The sequence below is a fragment of the Cetorhinus maximus genome, chromosome 2 (assembly GCF_964194155.1).
Source record: "Cetorhinus maximus chromosome 2, sCetMax3.hap1.1, whole genome shotgun sequence".
Taxonomy (NCBI): Eukaryota; Metazoa; Chordata; class Chondrichthyes; order Lamniformes; family Cetorhinidae; genus Cetorhinus; species Cetorhinus maximus.
The window spans coordinates 14306679-14325161 of record NC_135880.1 but is presented as its reverse complement, the minus strand read 5'-3'; the positions used below and the strand labels follow the sequence as shown (position 1 = coordinate 14325161).

Genomic DNA, 18483 nt, shown 5'->3' with positions numbered 1-18483 from the left:
ATATTCCTTCATAAGATGCGAGTGTTGCTTGCAAGTATTTGCTTGTATTTGTTGCTCATCTCTGACTGCCCTTGAGATTTGACAATGGTAATGCCATTTAATGTTAAGGGAGGTGGTTAGACTATCCTTTTGGAGTTGGTCATTGCCTAGTTGTGTGGCATAAATGTTACTTGCCATTTATCAGCACAAGCCTGAACGTCATCTCAGTCTTCTTGCATATGCGCATGGACTCCTTCATAATCTGAGCAGTTGCAAACGGAACCTAACATTTTGCAATCATCCGCAACCAATCCCACTTCTGACCTTATGATGGAGGGAAGTTCATCAATGAAGCATGCCATATGTTTATGCTTAGGACACTCCCTGAGGAACTCCGATGTCAGGGGCTGAGATGATTGACTTTTGTGGTTGTCTGAGACCAAAGGACAAAGAATAGAGGGCACACGGGCTTAAATACATTACCAAGTTACATTTTAAGAGGTAATTTATAGATTTTTAGGTGAAGAATGAGGATTTTAAATTCAGCATGCTTGGAGACAGAAGCTCAGTATAGGCAGGAAGAATGGGGATGGTGGCTGAACAGTATTTAGTGCAGGAATAGTTGTCAACATCAGAATTTTGGAAAATAAGTATTTTATGTCGTCCTTGGAGGCAAACAGGTAACTTGTCACTGCATTTTGGCTAATGGTGCAACAACTACTTTAGTAAATATGAAGGGACAACTGTAACATAGACAGATATCTTGCATTTGACATTGCTTATTGCTGGGAATAAATATAGCAAGAGCTCATCAGCACTCAAAAGCCCAAAATGACTGTAATAGCCTAAATGTTATGACTCAATGCTTATAAACTAAGTGCTGCAAAATAAATTGGAAAGCAATATGGGTAAATATCTTTAGGCATATGCTGTTGTTTAAGCTGAAATTCTAATTAACTGCCTTGCAAATAAGTGAGCGGATTATGGCAATAAAAAAAATCTGCATCAATCAGAATCTAGGGTTGCTTCAGAGATCAATTAATTACCTGTCTATCTAAAACCATCTCCACCTTTTAGCCCATTTCGATCCCTTCCCCCCACCCCACCCCCACTAGGGCCATCTGTCACTTGCTTGTGCTGCTTTCTACCCTTAATGTCACCATTAGCACATTCCTCAGCTGATATCAACGCCGTCAACACCCCTTTGTCCTTTTGTCTATGACATCTTTGGCAATCTCTCCTTTGCCTCCACCTATCACTGGCCCTCTATCCAGCTCTACCTGTCCCACCCCCCTCAACCAGCTTATATTTCACCTCATTTCTATATTTCCTTAGTTCTGATGAAGAGTCATATGGACTCGAAACGTTAACTGTGTTCCTCTCCGCAGATGCTGTCAGACCTGCTGAGTTTTTCCAGCTACTTTTGTTTTTGTTTCCGATTTCCAGCATCCGAAGTATTTTGCTTTTATCCATAATTGATTCCTTTTTTTTTGGCATGCAGTGAATTGTGGATTGATTCTCTAGATATCTATCCATTCCAGTGGCAGGCAAGGAACACAAGATAACTTTTTATAGATGGTGCTCTTCACATGTTTTGCCCTCTACCTCTCCTTCCTTATCCTTAGCAAAACTCTTGTGTAATTACCAGCTAAACCATACACTTTTCTGCTATGCAAATCTTCAGAAAAACTCTCAGAAATATAATTTCTTCACTGCCAATGAAGATTACTTACCCAAACAAGCTGCAGCACCAACCATTGCGTATAGGCCTGGAGTAACACAGTCTGCTCCAACATTACACCACTGGCTAAATATGAACCAGTCATGGTGATAGTATGCCAGCTGCTCCACTGCAATCCCCACAATCCTACCAGCAATGGCACCGATTGCCATGCTTGGTATGAAGAGGCCTGAAGGTACCTGCAGAAAAAAAATCCCCAAAATACGGTATGAAGAAATCAAACAAGCTAATGTATTTTTTTATGAAGATTTTAGTGCTATGCTACATAATACGGGCTATGTCAACATTGATCTCTTCCATTTGATTTGTTGCACACATACAATATCCATTGAAGCTCATTAGCTCTTGTGGGTTTAAAAGATTTTTCATTTACCATTTTTAACCATTTCTTACCTAAACTGTGGAGAAACATCCAGCCTCCTTTCAGCATCAGCAGAATGTACTGGAAGGCCAACATTTAGCATGGCCATGCTGCTCCTCCAAGTTTGTTGTTAATGCTCACTTTTTACTCTAGTTCACATTCTCAGACAAATACAATGGACCAGGACAGTGTAAATTACACATTTACTTTGGGCAGCCAATGCAAAGTCCCTTCCAGGCCTTTGGAATACTGTTTTAAACCACAGCCTCTGTCCAGACTCTCAATATTTTTTTTAACTGTTTCACGTCATATTGTAATAACTCAATTTATCATCCATGACAGTGATTTATCATAAGTGGCTTAACTTAACTAGTTAGCTAATTTTCTCCTGGAAAGACGCCAATTCCCTATGGTGACACAGCTCCATGGGTGCCAGTCACTGGCCTAATCTAGGTGATTGACTAATCAGTTGAATCTTTTGAGGTCACAACCAAGGGAGGACCTATGGATGTTATTTTTATGATTTCCGGAAGGCTTCTGATAAGATTCCACATAGGCGATTATTAGCAAAAAGGAGAGAGAATAGAATTGAAAGTGGTCTTTTGATTTGGGCAGTAGGAGACAGAGAGTGACGATCAAGATAGCATGTGGAAAACAGTTCCGAAGAAGAGTCATACGGACTCGAAATGTTAACCCTGTTTCTCTCTCCACAGATGCTGCCAGACGTGCTGAGTTTTTCCAGCATTTTCTGTTTTTATTATGGACAATAGTGGTCCCAGGGGTCAGTTCCAGGGTCTCATCTATTCAGCGTATCTATTAATGGCTAGAATGAAGAAACAGAAAAGTTTGCAGATGACAAAGTTATGAGGACTAGTGAGTAGGAATAGTAAGATGGGGGCAGGAAGTTGCAAATGGACATAGGCAAGTGATTGGGCAAAATTATGGGAAATGGAGTTCAATGTGGGTAAGTATAAGGTCATCAACTTTGATTGCAAGTACATAAGAAACAGGAGGGAAAGTAGGCCATTCAAGACTGTTCTGCCATGATTCAACGCAATCATGGCTGATCTTCTACCTCAACTCCACATTCCTGCACTATTCCCATATTCCTCAATTCCCTTAGTATGTTGAAATCTAACATTCTTAACCTTGAATGTACTCAATGACTGAGCATCCAAAGCCCTCTAGGCTATAGAATTCCAAACATCTGCAGCTATTTGAGTGAAGAAACCTCTCATCTCAGTCCTACATGACTAACCCCTTAAACTGAGACTGTGGCCCTCAGTTCCAGACTCCTAAGCCAGGGGAAACAGCCTCTCTGCAGGTTTCCTATCAGGATTGAGAACTTTATATGTTTTAATGAAATCACTTCTCGTGCTTTTAAATTCTAGCGGATATATGCTTAGTCTGCTCAGTCACTCCTCACAGGACAATCCCATCTCAAGAATCAGTCTCATGAAACTTCGTTGTACTTCAAGATAAATATATAGTTGGTAGCACAATCGCCTCTAAATCAAAAGATTGAGAGTTCAAGTCCCACTCCAGCATTTGTGCACAAAAATCAAGGTCGATACTTCAGTACAGCACTGAGGGACTGCTGCACTGTTAGAGGTCTCACCTTTCGGATGAGACATTAAGCTGAGGCCCCGTAGCCCTCTCAGAGTTGGGGGGTGGTGGGGAGGTAAAAAAGCCCATGGCACTATTTAGAAGGAGAGTATGGGAGTTATCCCTAGTGTCTTGCCAATATTTATCCCTCAAGCAACATCACAAAAAACAGATTTATCATTGCTGTTTGTGGGAGTTTGCAGTGTGCAAATTGGCTGCTGCATTTCCTACATTACAACAGTAGCTATACTTGAAAAGTATTTCACTGGTTGTAAAGCGCTTTGAGATGTCAGGTGGTCAGGAAAGCCTATATCAATGCAAGTCTTTCTTTTTCTTTTAAGGAGACCAAAACTGTACACAGTACTTAATCTTATAAACTTGAGTACCATTCTGGCAAGGCTACATTCCAACCCCCTCTATGGCCAATATATCCTTCCGCACAGTGGCCTCATCAAAGCCCTATACAATTGTAATAATATTTCTTCACTTTGATACTCCAATCCCTTTGTAATAAAGGCTAAAATACCATTTGATTTTCTAGTTCCTTGCCTGTTCCTGCATGTTAACTTTCTGTGATTAATGTACAAGGACACCCAGATCCCTCTAAATATCGACAATTCCCAGATTCCCAACATTTAAAATATATAAATTGGAATGTTTTCTAAATAGTGAATAACTAGGGACTGTAAAGGAGTAAGAGGATCTTAGAGTCCAAGCAAACAAATTGTTTGAAGGCAATAGGTACAAAATAAACAATCAAATGATGACCTTTATCTCAAGAGAGCTGGAATACAATGTGCAAGAAGTATTGCTTCATATGTATGGGACTTTGACCAGATCGTATCTGTTTTGATCACTACGTCTTAGGAAGGATATATTGGCCATGAAGGGGGTTAGAATGCAGACTCGCTATAATGGCACCTGAGTTTATAAGATTAAGTTATGAGGACAGGTAGCATAAAATTAGTCTGTATTCCTTTGAGTATTGGAGATTGAGGGGTGATCTTTTATAGGCATTTAAAATGTTAAAAGAATTTGACAGGGTAGATACAGAGCAACCATTTCCTCTGGTCGGGAAAATCAAGAAGAAAGGGGCACATCCTTAACATTGGTGTTCGGCCATTCAGGAATGAAATCAGGAAGTACTTTTTCACACAATGACTGGTTAAAAAAAAAAGCACTTTTTCACATAGCAGGCAGTAGAAATTTGGAACTCTCTCCCCCAGAAGGCTGTGGGTGCTGGGAGGCTATTAAAACTTTCAAGACTGAAATAAATGTTAGCTAGGTGTGGAAAGAGGAATATGGAACAAAGTTAGGAAAGTGGAGTTGAGCTCCAGTTCAGCTAAGAACTAAATGATGGTGAAGTAGATCCGAGAGGCCAAATGGCCTTCCTAATATTCTGGTACCAGGACAAGGTTTGAATTCTTCATGTGTGAGAATAGGCACACTATTCAATTGTGGGGGCCTTCACAGCCAGGACCATCACCTGTCACCTTGAGTTGCACAATTATTTTACAATTCTAACAGGGACTACAGGACAATCAGGAATAAGACTACCAGCCAATTTGCCCTCCTCAAGATCCAGGAAGACAGGGGCCAACTGCAGCACACCCACTGCGAAATCAACTCACCGCTTGACTCAGCACAGACCTAGGACTAAATCTGTTACCTTCTCTTTCTGCTTGGCTTAGTTATTTGCTGAATGAACACGCATATGTTTAGGAAGGGGGAGTGGATACCCTTCATGCCTGTTATCATCTTCACCTTCTGGATCTGGCCACATGTTGTTTGGATTTAGACCAAAATGGTTGAAACGGCTAAATATATAGATGTTGTTATTTAGTCCACTCGTATCAAAATTAAAAACACCAGTTGTTTTAAATGTACCATTGAGGGTATGAATTGCCAAATGAACAGACTCCTGTGAACAGCTAAACTTTGTACTTAGCTGGAGGATAAAACAATCATAACGAATGGATTACCTTAATTCCAAATGTGAAGATGGTCATAATAATCTTAAATATAAGCGCCAAGGCCAATTTTCCTATGGCATCATAAACTCCTTGACCAGCTGGTCGGTCCGGAATGTCATCCAACAGTTTACTGACATTTGCATCTGTCTGGTAATCGCAGAGGGGTGAAGATTCTAGAGGCCCGCAATCAGTAAAAAGTTCTTTGATCAACTCACTAGTGTTCTTCCTTGTGTACTGATTAGGAAAGGCGACCACTGCGGTGATAACGGTCACTGTAATAACTTCCAGGACAGGGAACTTCCCAAACTTTGTGGTTTTCCGACGTCTGCACCAAGCAATGTTAGCGCGGATGAAGAAGGCTCCCCACAACCCTCCAAATACACCCAGAAGGATGAAAGGGATCAGTTCAAACAAGTACCACGGCGTGTGATACTCCACGTAAAACAGGACCAGGCGGCTGTTTCCAAAAGGATTAATGGAACGCAAGACGAAGGCTGCCACTAAAGCAGCAAAAAATGATCTCCAGAGAGTTTTCAAGGGAAAATAGTAGCTAACCTGAAAGGAAAAGGTTTTAAATGGTAATCAAAAAGGACATCTCAATTTTTCAAAAGCTTTTCAATAAAGAATTTGCAATGAACTGGTCACATTAAATCGCAAAAAACCATTTAGAAGGATTGATAATAATGGGGAAATTTATGTTTCTTTTGAGTGCCTGAAATACATTTCCTTATAAAGGGGCTTATTTTCCGATGATTTAATTTATTAGGTCAAAATGTTGAGTGTAAAGGCTGGGTGCTGTTTGGAGGTGTTCAGTGAAATGGGATTCTAAACTAATCTCAGCCATTCATATGAATATATTAAAATGGTGGGTAGGTTAAAAAAGGTCTGGTCCACCAAGCATGGCCCATGATGGCTGCAGCATCATGACTAGACAGTTCCTACCCTCCCCAAAGTCATGTAATCTTCTGAGAGAAGCAAAAGATTGGAGAAAAACCCAGGACCAATAAGGAAAAAAATTCTGGAAAATTCCTCTCTGACCTTCACCAAGGTGATAAAAATACATGCAATATCAGGAACAGGCAATATGAATTCTATCAGAATGTTTTAGACCAAATGAGGTTTTGTTATGGTTGCATATTAAAACTGGCTAAACCTTGCATGCAAGGTTACTTGGACTGTCCTAAAATAGCATTGCAATTTTGTTCAGTGATATCTTTAAAAGCTGTCTTTTTTGCCCCCCTTCAGAGGAATCAAGTGAGGAATATGATTCAAGGTCCCATTCTGTTACTAAGGGGCATGAATAACCTGTGCAACAGTAATTCAAAGTGCAGGACTAGACACTTTCTTAAATACAAGAGCTTGATGAACCAACCATATATTATAAATCATAGTTATTTTTCACTCTTTTATCAGTTTAATTCATTGATTTTTTTAAACTTTACCAGGTTTTGTAAAGAAAATACTTAGTTATTTTGGTTTGATCTCAAGGGAGCGTGTGAGAGCAGCACTGGATTACATTTAATCCTCGAGCAACTGGCTTAACTGTTCAATCCTGGGGCTGCAAAAGCATATAACGAAAAGACAAGTGATGCAGTCTAAAGAAATCACCATCAGGCCATCGTACAAGGAAAATGGCACAAAAGAACTCAAAACATTAACATGGATAACACTTATATGCACTTTCCCTCAATAATGAACCTTTTATTCATAAATACAAATTTCAGTTTTGTCAGAAATGATTACTTCCCAGGAAACTACCTTCTCTCATTCTCTTAAGGTTTCTAGTTGATTGTGCTGCTTCAACACTTCTTGTCATGTATGCATGCAAGAAAAGTTCGATTTGCTGCTGTAAAATATAAAATTTCCTCTCTTCACTTCTTCTGCTTCTCTTTGCTGTCTGTTTCATGTGCTTTGACTTCTAATCAGTCTATCCCTTCTGTTTCCTCTTTATCTTTCCTGATTGCTTCTACTTTAACTCTCGAGTGAAGTCCCTGCTGATCCCCAAGCCAAAATGACACACACTGCAGCGAAGTTGAGGATCCTCTGGACAGTCCCTTTATACCTGTCTCCAGGTATAGGTGTAAACTGTGTGAGCACATATTAGAAAAGTGCAGGTGTGCTGTGTGTGATCGTCCAATATGCATTGGCTGCACGCAAAGCCTTGCCAGCAGCCAAACAAAACTCCCTGGAAGAGGTAGTTTCACTCCATTTTACTCAGAAATCAGATCAGGCTTTGGCTTCACATTTAACACTACGGCTTGCGAGCAACAAAACTGTTTCATACTCCAATTACCTACCACTGGAATGTGTACATTTACTACTGTACTTATAGTAGTATACGGCATTTACTACTGTAAATATACCCTGAGATGTTTGCAGGGTAGATGTTTGCTGCTAAATAATGCATAATCATTCATTACCTCTTCCAAGCTGAAAAGGACACCACCAATTGGAGCACCGAAAGCCACGGATACCCCAGCTGCTGATGCTGCAGACAACACCTATGGGAAGCAATGTCAGAGTCTGTTAGTTTATATTAACTTGAATGAACCTGACTTACACTGAAAGCTTTCTGAAATAAGAGGCACAACGGGACTAGGTCCTAAAATCCACTGAAGCTGCACTATAATTTGTCTCACAAGTTAAAAAAGACAGTCGATTTATTTGACATTTATTTTTTCCTGTTCTCTTGTCATGTCTTACCAAATTTATGGTGTCAAAAGCTTTTGTAATCGACAACGTTAAATTAATAGCATGTGTTAAGGATATTAATAGAAAGTTAAGAGATAAAACTGAAAAATCCTTGTTTTAAATGGCTTCTATTCCGCTCGAGATGAACGAAGCAAGAGTTCACTTGTGCAATTAAGTTAAATTACAAAGATAAAATCTCCATGCAAACATGCTGTAGCAATTTTGCACACAGCAGGATCTAACATTCAACAATTAGATGAATGGCTGATTAACTTCTTTTAAGGTGGTGTCTGATTGCTGAGCAAATGCTGGCCAAGGGAGAAACCCTGGCTAAGCCATGTACTTTTTCTGGCATTTTCACTTTCAAGGAGCAAAAATAACTCAAGAAATTCAGTCATGTGATCGATTCAGGTTTCAGCAATGCTTCTGATGCCATGCCACATGGGCAGTAACTCAATAATGTGGGGTGGTACACAACAAGAGGCAAGCTTCTTGAGTTGGTTTGGAAATTGGATGTGCCAATAGTTGTGAATGGAGATGTGTGGACATGGCAAGGGGTACCACAGGGATCAGTGTTGGGACATTTCTGTTTACAGTGTATTTAAGTGTGCTGGACTTGATGACAGAAACCAAGAGTTTAATTTTTCAGTGGAAAGTAGAAGACGGAGGGCTGACGCCTTTAAGATTATGTATAAGATTTTATAGGGTAGACTTAGAGAACATGTTTCAGATGTTGATCAGGCCTAGGTATAAAAATAAGATCGTCGCTAATAAACCCAATAAGAAATTCAAGAAACATTTCTTTACTCAGATAGTGATTAGATTGTGGAACTCGCTGTTGGGTGGAATAGTTGAGGTTAGCACAGATGCAATTAAGAGGAAGCTAGATAAACACACGAAGGAGAAAGGAATACAATGATATATTAAAGGGGTGAGGTGAAGCAGGGTTGAAGACAACTCGTCTGAGCATAACCACTGCCGTGGACCTGTTTCTGTGTTGTGAATAATATGCACGACAATAAAAATTAGCATATTTCACAGTTAATACTGAAGTTCCAACATCGTGCTGCAACAGATGTGTACTCTGAACACAAAAGCACATTGAAGTTATCAATCACTGAGCTTTGCAGGAAATACCAATGTTAGATAAATTGTATTTACTTTTTAACTTGAGACAAATTTTCATTTCAGAACAGGATGGATTTCAAATAAATAATTTAAAAGCTCTGTATAAAGACACAGTCAGCCACAATTCACAATCTTCATCACACCTCAAAAAAAAATGCTTCCTATACAGTGAATTACTCTGAAATGCAGTGATTGTCATGCAAACTGTTCGTGTTGGAACTCTGCAGACAGCAAGATTCAACATTCAACAACTGGATGAACATAGGGACACAGGACTTAGGAGTGGGAGTAGGCCATTTGGCCCTTCGAGCCTGCTCCACCATTTGATAAGATCATGGCTGAACCTGATTATGGTCTCAACTCCACTTTCCTGCGTGCTCCCCCCGATGACCCTCAACTCCCTTTGTCTATCAAAAATCTATCTAAATCAGCCTTGAATAAATTCAATGACCTAGACTCCACTGCTTTGTGGGGAAGAGAATTCCACAGACGAACAAATCTCTGAGAGAAAAAAATCTCTCCTTATCTCCATCCTAAAAGGGAAGCCTTTGATTCTTAAACTGGGTCCCATTGTTCTAGATAAAAGCAAAAAACTGCAGATGCTGGAAATCCAAAACAAAAGCAAAAATAACTGGAAAAGCTCAGCAGGTCTGACAGCATCTGTGGAGAGGAGCACAGTTAACGTTTCGAGTCCGCATGACTCTTCAACAGAACTAAGGAAAAATAGAAAAGGGGTGAAATATAAGCTGGTTTAAGGGGGCGGTTGGGACAAGGAGAGTTGGATAGAGGGCCAGTGATAGGTGGAGATAACGAAAAGATCAAACACCAGGAGAGAAATGGAAAGCAATAAAGGTGAACAAGGCAAAAGAGAGATACGAAAATCCTGACGGAGAGAAGAGCAAAACTTCTTCAAGGTAGGCATTCCTTGAAGAGAAGTGGCAGTCAATTAAACACTAAGATAAAAGCAAAAAACTGCGGATGCTGGAAATCCAAAACAAAAAGAAAATACACTTCGAAAGTTCTGACTCAGCAAGGACCACCTCTCCCGGTAGGGATGTCAAGGCACCTGAACTGCTGGCCCTTTCATTGGGCTTCCAGCAGAGAGCCCACCAGCTGTACTTAATAGGGCAGTGATTCCGGAGGCAGCCAATTAAGAGGCTGACCCCTGGAAGATTGCTGAGCTAGTGTTGTTACTGGCAAGTGTGGGCTCGGGACTCCCATTTGGACCCTATGTTGGGGATCCAAAGACCGTGGCAAAATCCAACCTGTAAAGTCTAAGGAGCTGCTATAGGCTAAAATAATTAAATATTCCAACAATCCAAATGGTAGCATATCATGAGTTTGCATTAAATCCAATAAACTGATTTATTTCAGTTGGAATATGCAACTTTTATTTGCAGCAAAATATCTACAAAAATATATCTTTGAGGTCATAGGAATCAAAGCATGCTTGTGAGAACTACTGTCTAATTGATGCAAGAAAACAAAATGTGTTTTTTCAGTAAAAATTGCAAAAAGAAATGCAGTAACGCTACCTCTCGTTTCTTTGCTTCGTTTTTGTTGTATTTGGGGAACAGGTAGGAGAAAATATTACCACAGCAACAAGCGACATGAACGAGGGGACCTTCCTTCCCAAGGCTCAGCCCTGAGGCAACAGCTAAAACCAGAGTGATTGTTTTAATTAGCAAGGTCCATTTGCCCAGATATCCTCGGATGATGAAGCCACTCAGAATGGTTTTAATCTGTAAAAGAAAAACACAGGTTATTTAAATTTAATGTAAATGACTTGGACGACACATGCTCTCAAAAGACAAGCAACTTCAGCACAGTGTCCGACTGCCACAATTGGAAATTTAGTTTTGAAAACTACTGTAATATCAGTCAGTGGTGACCATAAGACATAGGAGCAGAAATAGGCTATTCGGCCCATCGAGTCTGCTCCACCATTCAATGAGATCATGGCTGACCTGATAATCCTCAACTCCACTTTCCTGCCTTTTCCCATAACCCTCACTGATTAAAAATCTGTCTACCTCAGCTTTGAATATACTTAACGACCCAGCCTCTACAGCCCTCTGCAGTAAAGAATTCCACAGATTCATTACCCTCAGAGAAGAAATTCCTCATCAACTCTATTTTAAATGGGCGCCTGCTTACTCTGAGATTATGCCCTCTGGTCCTCGACTCACCCACAAGAGAAAACAACCTCTCAACATCTACCCTGTCAAGCCCCCTAAGAATCTTATATGTTTCAATAAGGTCGCCTCTCATTCTTCTAAACTCCAATGAGCAAAGGCCCAACCTACTCAACCTCTCTTCATAAGAAAATCCCTCCATACCCAGGATCAATCTAGTGATCCTTCTCTGGACTGCCTCCAATGCCAGTGTATCTTTCCTTAGATAAGGGGACCAAAATTGTTCACAGTATTCTAGCTGTGGTCTAGCTAGTGCCAAGTGCCTTACATAGTTTTAGCAAGGCTTCCCTATTTTTACACTACATTCCCTTTGAAATAAAGGCCAACATTCCATTTGTCTTCTCTATTACCTGTTGAACTTTTATGTTAGCTTTTTGGGATTCATGCACAAGGACACACAAAGCATGCACAAGGACTCCCAAATCTCTTTATGCTGCAGCCTTCTGCAGTCTTTCTCCATTTAAATAATATTCAGCTCCTAGATTCTTTCTACCAAAGTGCATAATCTCACATTTTCCCACATTATATTACATCTACCAAGTTTTTGCCCACTCACTTAACCTGTCTATATCCCTCTGTAGACTCCTTGTGTCATCCTCACCTATTTTTGTCATCCTCAAACTTGGCGATAGTACATTCACTTCCCTCATCTAAGTCATTAATATATATATTGTAAATAATTGTGGCCCCAGCACTATGCCTGTGGTACTCCACTAGTTACAGGTTGCCATCCTGAAAATGCCCACCTTATCCAAAGTATTATATTCTTCTATTAGTTAGCCAATCCTCTATCCACACTAATACACAACTCCTAACACCATGGGCTCTTATCTTATTAAGTAGCCTTATGTGCAGTGCCTTATCGAATATGTTTTGGAAATCCAAATTTATTACATCTACTGGTTCCCCTTCATCTATCCTTCTTGTTATCTCCTCAAAGTGCTCTAAGAAATTTCACAGAATCACAGTGCAGAAGAGGCCCTTCAGCCCATCGAGTCTGCACCGACACATGAGAAACACCTGAGCTACCTACCTAATCCCATTTACCAGCACTTGACCCGTAGTCTTGAATGTTATGACATGCCATGTGCTCATCCAGGTACTTTTTAAAGGATGTGAGGCAACCCGCCTCCACCACCCTCCCAGGCAGTGCATTCCAGACAGTCACCACCCTCTGGGTAAAAACGTTTTTCCTCACATCCTCCCTAAACCTCCTGCCCTTCACATTGAACTTATGCCCCCTTGTGGCTGACCCTTCAACAAAGGGGAACAGCTGTTCCCTATCCACCCTGTCCAAGCCCCTCATAATCTTGTACATCTAGATCAGGTCGCCCCTCAGTCTTCTCTGCTCCAACAAAAACAACCCAAGTTTATCCAACCTCTCTTCATAACTTAATTGTTTCATCCCAGGCAACATCCTGGTGAATCTCCTCTGCACCCCCTCCAGTGCAATCACATCCTTCCTATAATGTGGCGACCAGAACTGCACACAGTACTCCAGCTGTGGCCTCACCAAGGTTCTATACAACTCCAACATGACCTCCCTACTTTTGTAATCTATGCCTCGATTGATAAATGCAAGTGTCCCATATGCCTTTTTCACTACCCCAATAACATGCCCCTCCGCTTTCAGAGATCTATGGACACACACGCCAAGGTCCCTTTGTTCCTCAGAGCTTCCTAGTGTCATGCCATTCATTGAATACTTCCTTGTCAAATTACTCCTTCCAAAGTGTATCACCTCACACTTTTCAGGGTTAAATTCCATCTGCCACTTATCTGCCCATTTGACCATCCCATCTACTTCTTCCTGTAGCCCAAGACACTCAACCTCACTGTTAACCACCCGGCCAATCTTTGTGTCATCCGCAAATTTACTAATCCTACCTCCCACATAGTCATCTATGTCGTTTATATAAATGACGAATAATAGGGGACCCAGCACAGATCCCTGTGGTACGCCACTGGACACTGGCTTCCAGGCACTAAAGCATCATTCTGTCATCACCCTCTGTCTCCTACAACTAAACCAATTTTGAATCCATCTTATCAAATTACCCTGTATCCCATGTGCATTGCCTTCTTTAGAAGTCTCCCATGTGGGACCTTGTCAAAGGCTTTGCTGAAATCCATATAAACTACATCAACTGCACTACCCTCATCTACACACCTGGTCACCTCCTCATAAAATTCAATCGAATTTGTTAGGCATGACCTCCCTCTGACAAAGCTATGCTGACTATCCCTGATCAAACCTTGCCTTTCCAAGTGGAGATAGATTCCCTCCTTCAGAATTTTCTCCAATAGTTTCCCTACCACTGACGTGAGACTCACTGGCCTGTAGTTTCCTGGCTTATCTCTACAACCCTTCTTAAATAGCTGAACCACATTAGCTGTTCTCCAGTCCTCTGACACCTCCCCCGTGGCCAGAGAGGGATTAAAAATTTGGGTCAGAGCCCCTGCGATCTCCTCCCTTGCATCCCTCAGCTGTCTGGGACACAAATCATCTGGACCTGGAGATTTATCCACTTTTAAGCCTGCCAACACCTCCAAAACCTTGTCACTCCCTATATCAATTTGCTCAAGAACCTAGCAGTCTCTCTCTCCAAGTTCGATACCTTCATCCTCATTCTCTTGGGTGAAGATGGATGTGAAGTATTCATTCAACATTCTAGTGATGTCCTCTGGCTCCACCCATAGATTGCCCCCTTGGTCCCTTATGGGCCCTACTCTTTCCCTGGTTATCCTCTTCCCATTGATATACTTATAAAATATCTTGGGATTTTCCCCACTTTTACCAGCCAGAGCTTTCTCATATCCCCTCTTTGCTCTCCTAATTGCTTTCTTAAGCTTCACCCTGCACTTTCTGTACTCCACGAATGCCTCTGGTGATTTATCAGGCATGATTTACCCTTCATGAAGCCATGCTGACTCTGCTTGATTAGATTATGTATTTCTAAATGCTCTGCTATGACATGCTTTATCATCGACTCCAACAAGCTAACTGGCCTATAGTTACCTGTTTTTTGTCTCCCTCCCTTTTTGAATAAGTTTGCTACATTGGCTGCTCGCCGATCTTCTGGGACTTTTCCAGAATCCAAGGATTCTTGGAAGATCACTACCAGTGCATCCACTATCTCAGTAGCTAGGTCCTTTAATATCCTAGGATGCAACCCATCAGGTCCAGGGGGCTTATTGGCCTTTAGCCCCATTAGATTCCCTAGTTATTGTATTTTTTTCCTCCCCACCTTTTGCCCCTTGATTATTTAGTATTTATGGAATGCTATTAGTATCTTCTACTGTGAATTCTGATGCAAAGTATTTATTTGACTCCTCTGACATTTCCTGGTTCCCCATTATTATTTCCCCAGTCTCATTCTCTAAGGGGCCAATGTTCACTTTGGTCTTTCTCTTACTTTTTATATATTTAAAGAAGCTCTTACTGTCCATTTTCATATTACTTGCTAGTTTAGCCTCAAAGTTTATTTTCTCCTTGTTTTTTTTGGTCTTCTTCTGTTGGTTTTTAAGACTTTCCCACTCCTCTGGCTTACCACTAATCTTTGCCACATTCTTTCAATTTGATACTATCCTTAACTTCCTTGGTTAACCATGGTTGGTTTATCACCTTCCATGAATCTTTCTTCCTCACTGGGATAGATTTTTGTTGAGAGTCATGAATTATTTTCTTAAACGTCTGCAATTGTTCATCAACCGTCTTTTCTGCTAAACTGCTTTCCCAGTCCACTCCAGTCAACTCATTCCATTGTAATTACCCTTATTTAAGTTTAGCGCAGTTGTTTCTGACCCAGGTTTCTCACTCTCAAACTGAATGCTAAATTCTACCATATTATGGTCACTGTTTCCTAGGGGATCCTTTACTCTGAGGTCATTTGTTAAACCTGCCTCATTACACATTACCAGATCCAATATAGCCTGATCCCTGGCTGGATTCAAAGTTCAAGTATCCAAGGGGACAGAAGGTGTAGTCAAAGTCTGACTTGCTGAGGAAAGGAACATTTTTGCCATTTTCACCATTAAGCAATCTGAAGCCATGTACAGAATGACTAGATACAGAGTAAAGCTCTTTTATTCTGTTTAACAAACTGTTTTCGAACATAACATACATAAGAACATAAGGACTAGGAGCAGGAGTAGGCAATTCAGCCCCTCAAACCTGCCCCGCCATTCAATACGATCATGGCTGATCTCATTTCAGCCTCAACTCCAATTTCCCGCCCTCTCCCCATAACCTTTCAACCTGTTACTAATTAAAAATCTGTCTATCTGCTCCTTAAATTTATTCATCGTCTCAGCATCCACTGCACTCGGAGGTAGTGAATTCCACAGATTCACAACCCTTAAAGTAATTCCTCCTCATCTCTGATTTAAATCTACCACCCCTTAGCCTAAAACTATGGCCTCTCGTTCTAGAATACCCCACAAGGGGAAACATCCGCTCCACGTCGACTTTGTCTATCCCCTTTAGCATCATATATTACTCAATTAGATCTTCTCTCATCCTTCTAAACTCTAGCGAGTATAGGCTTAAACTGCTCAATCTCTCCTCATAAGACAAACCCCACATCTCTGGAATCAATCTAGTGAACCTCCTCTGAACTGCCTCCAATGCAACAAGGGGACCAAAACTGTGCACAGTACTCCAGGTGCGCCCAATGTCTTGTACAGTTGCAACAACACTTCCCTATTTTTATACTCTATTGCTTTAGCAATAAGTGCCAAAATTCCATTTGGCTTCCTTATTACCTGCTGTACCTGCATACTAGCTTTCAGCGATTCATGCACGAGGACACCCAGATCCCTCTGCACTGAAGCATTCTGAAGTTTCTCTCCATTTAAATAATGAGTCGCCTTTTTATTCTTCCGGCCAAAATGGATAACCTCACACTTATCCAATTTAAACTCCATCTGCCACATTTTGGCACATTCACCGAACCTGTCCATGTCCATTTGTAAATTTCTTATTTCTTCATTGTAACTTACTTTCCCACCTATTTTGGTGTCATCTGCAAATTTAGTTATAGTACCTTCTATCCCTGAATCTAAGTCATTAATATAGATTGTAAATAGTTGGGGCCCAAGGACCGAACCCTGTGGCACCCCACTAGTTACAGCTTGCCATCCAGAAAAAGACCCATTTATCCCGACTCTCTGCTTTCTGTTGGTTAGCCAATCCTCTATCCAAGCTAATATATTACCCCTAACTCTGTGATATTATCTTGTGTATTAATGTTTTGTGTGGCACCTTATCAAAGGCCTTCTGGAAGTCCAGATATACTACATCTACAGGATCCCCATTATCTACTTTGCTTGTCACATCTTCAAAGAACTCTAGCAAATTAGTCAAACACGATTTACTCTTCATAAAACCATGCTGACTCTGATGGATTACATTTTGACTTTCCAAATGCCCCATTACTACTTCCTTAATAATGGATTCCAACAATTTCCCAATGACAGACATTAAACTAACTGGTCCATAGTTTCCTACTTTCTGCCTTTTTGAATAAGGGTGTTATATTAGCATTTTTCCAATCCACTGGAACCTTTCCAGAATCCAGGGAATTTTGGAATATTATAGCCAATGCATCCACTATCTCCGCTGCCACTTCCTTTAAGACCCGGAGATGTAGGCCATCAGGTCCTGGGGACTTGCCACCCTTTAATCCCAATAGTTTGCTCAGTACTTTTTCTCTAGTGATGGTGATTGCTCTAAGCTCCTCTTTCTCTATACCCTCTGCACTACTTGTTACTATTGGGGCAGTACTAGTGTCCTCCACCTTGAAAACTGAGGCAAAATATTGATTAAGCGTCTCTGCCATTTCTGTGTTCTCCACTATTAACTCCCCAGTCTCATCCTCCAAGGGACCAACATTCACTTTAGCTACTCTCTTTCCTTTTATATACTTGTAGAAGCTTTTGCTATCAGTTTTTACATTTTGCGCTAGTTTTCTTTCATAATTTGCCTTTGCTCTTTTTATTATTTTTTTAATAACTCTTTGTTGATCTTTAAAAGTTTCCCAATCTTCGAGACTGCCACTGACCTTTGCAATTTGTTATGCCTTAGTTTTTGCCTTTATGTTATCTTTAATTTCCTTGCTTAGCCCTGGATGCTTTTTCCCCCTCTTACCATCTTTCTTCCTCTTTGGAATGTATTTTACTGGGGAGGAATTGAATATCTCCTTAAATATCTGCCACTGTTCATCAACTGTCCTACCTTGTAGTCTTCCTGCCCAGTCCACTAGGGCCAAATCTGCCCTCATGCCTATGTAGTTACCTTTGTTTAACTCCAGAACACAAGTGTGGGACTCAAGTTTCTTGCTCTCAAACTGAACTTGAAATTCTAGCATGCTATGATCACTCTTCCCTAGAGGATCCTTTACTATGAAATCACTAATTAATCCCATCTCATTACACAAAATCAAATCCAGAATAGCCTGCTCTCTGGTTGGTTCCACAACATATTGCTCCAAGAAACAATCGCTAAAACACTCTATGAACTCTCCCTCGAGGCTACCCTTGCCAATTTGATTAGTCCAGTCGATATGCATATTAAAATCACCCATGATTATTGCCCTAAACTAAATAGCAGACCTTATTAAAAAATTTAATAATTGCATTACATGCAACTACTAATTCACTAGTTTAATTGTAAATGGTGGCCAGATTTGTACTTGGGGCATCCAAGTCCAAGGAGAACTTGAATAAGACTCTCCAACTCATTTAACTTAATCATTCCAAACAGCAGAGAGACGGAATTTTCAATACATCAATTTGGGCTGGATCTGAATT

At 40.7% G+C, this 18483-nt stretch overlaps 1 protein-coding gene across 6 annotated transcripts in view; it reads right to left on the bottom strand.

Annotated features, from left to right (window-relative positions):
• clcn3 (chloride channel 3) overlaps nt 1-18483 on the bottom strand; it is a 200874-nt gene that overhangs the window by 25489 nt on the left and 156902 nt on the right. For all 6 annotated transcript variants that reach the window (XM_078561350.1, XM_078561341.1, XM_078561367.1 and 3 more), the window contains 4 exons: nt 11014-11220; nt 8080-8160; nt 5669-6214; nt 1713-1899 (listed from right to left, as the gene is read on the bottom strand). In XM_078561350.1, coding sequence (XP_078417476.1) covers nt 1713-1899; nt 5669-6214; nt 8080-8160; nt 11014-11220 — 1021 coding nt within the window. The remainder of the gene's footprint in view (nt 1-1712; nt 1900-5668; nt 6215-8079; nt 8161-11013; nt 11221-18483) is intronic.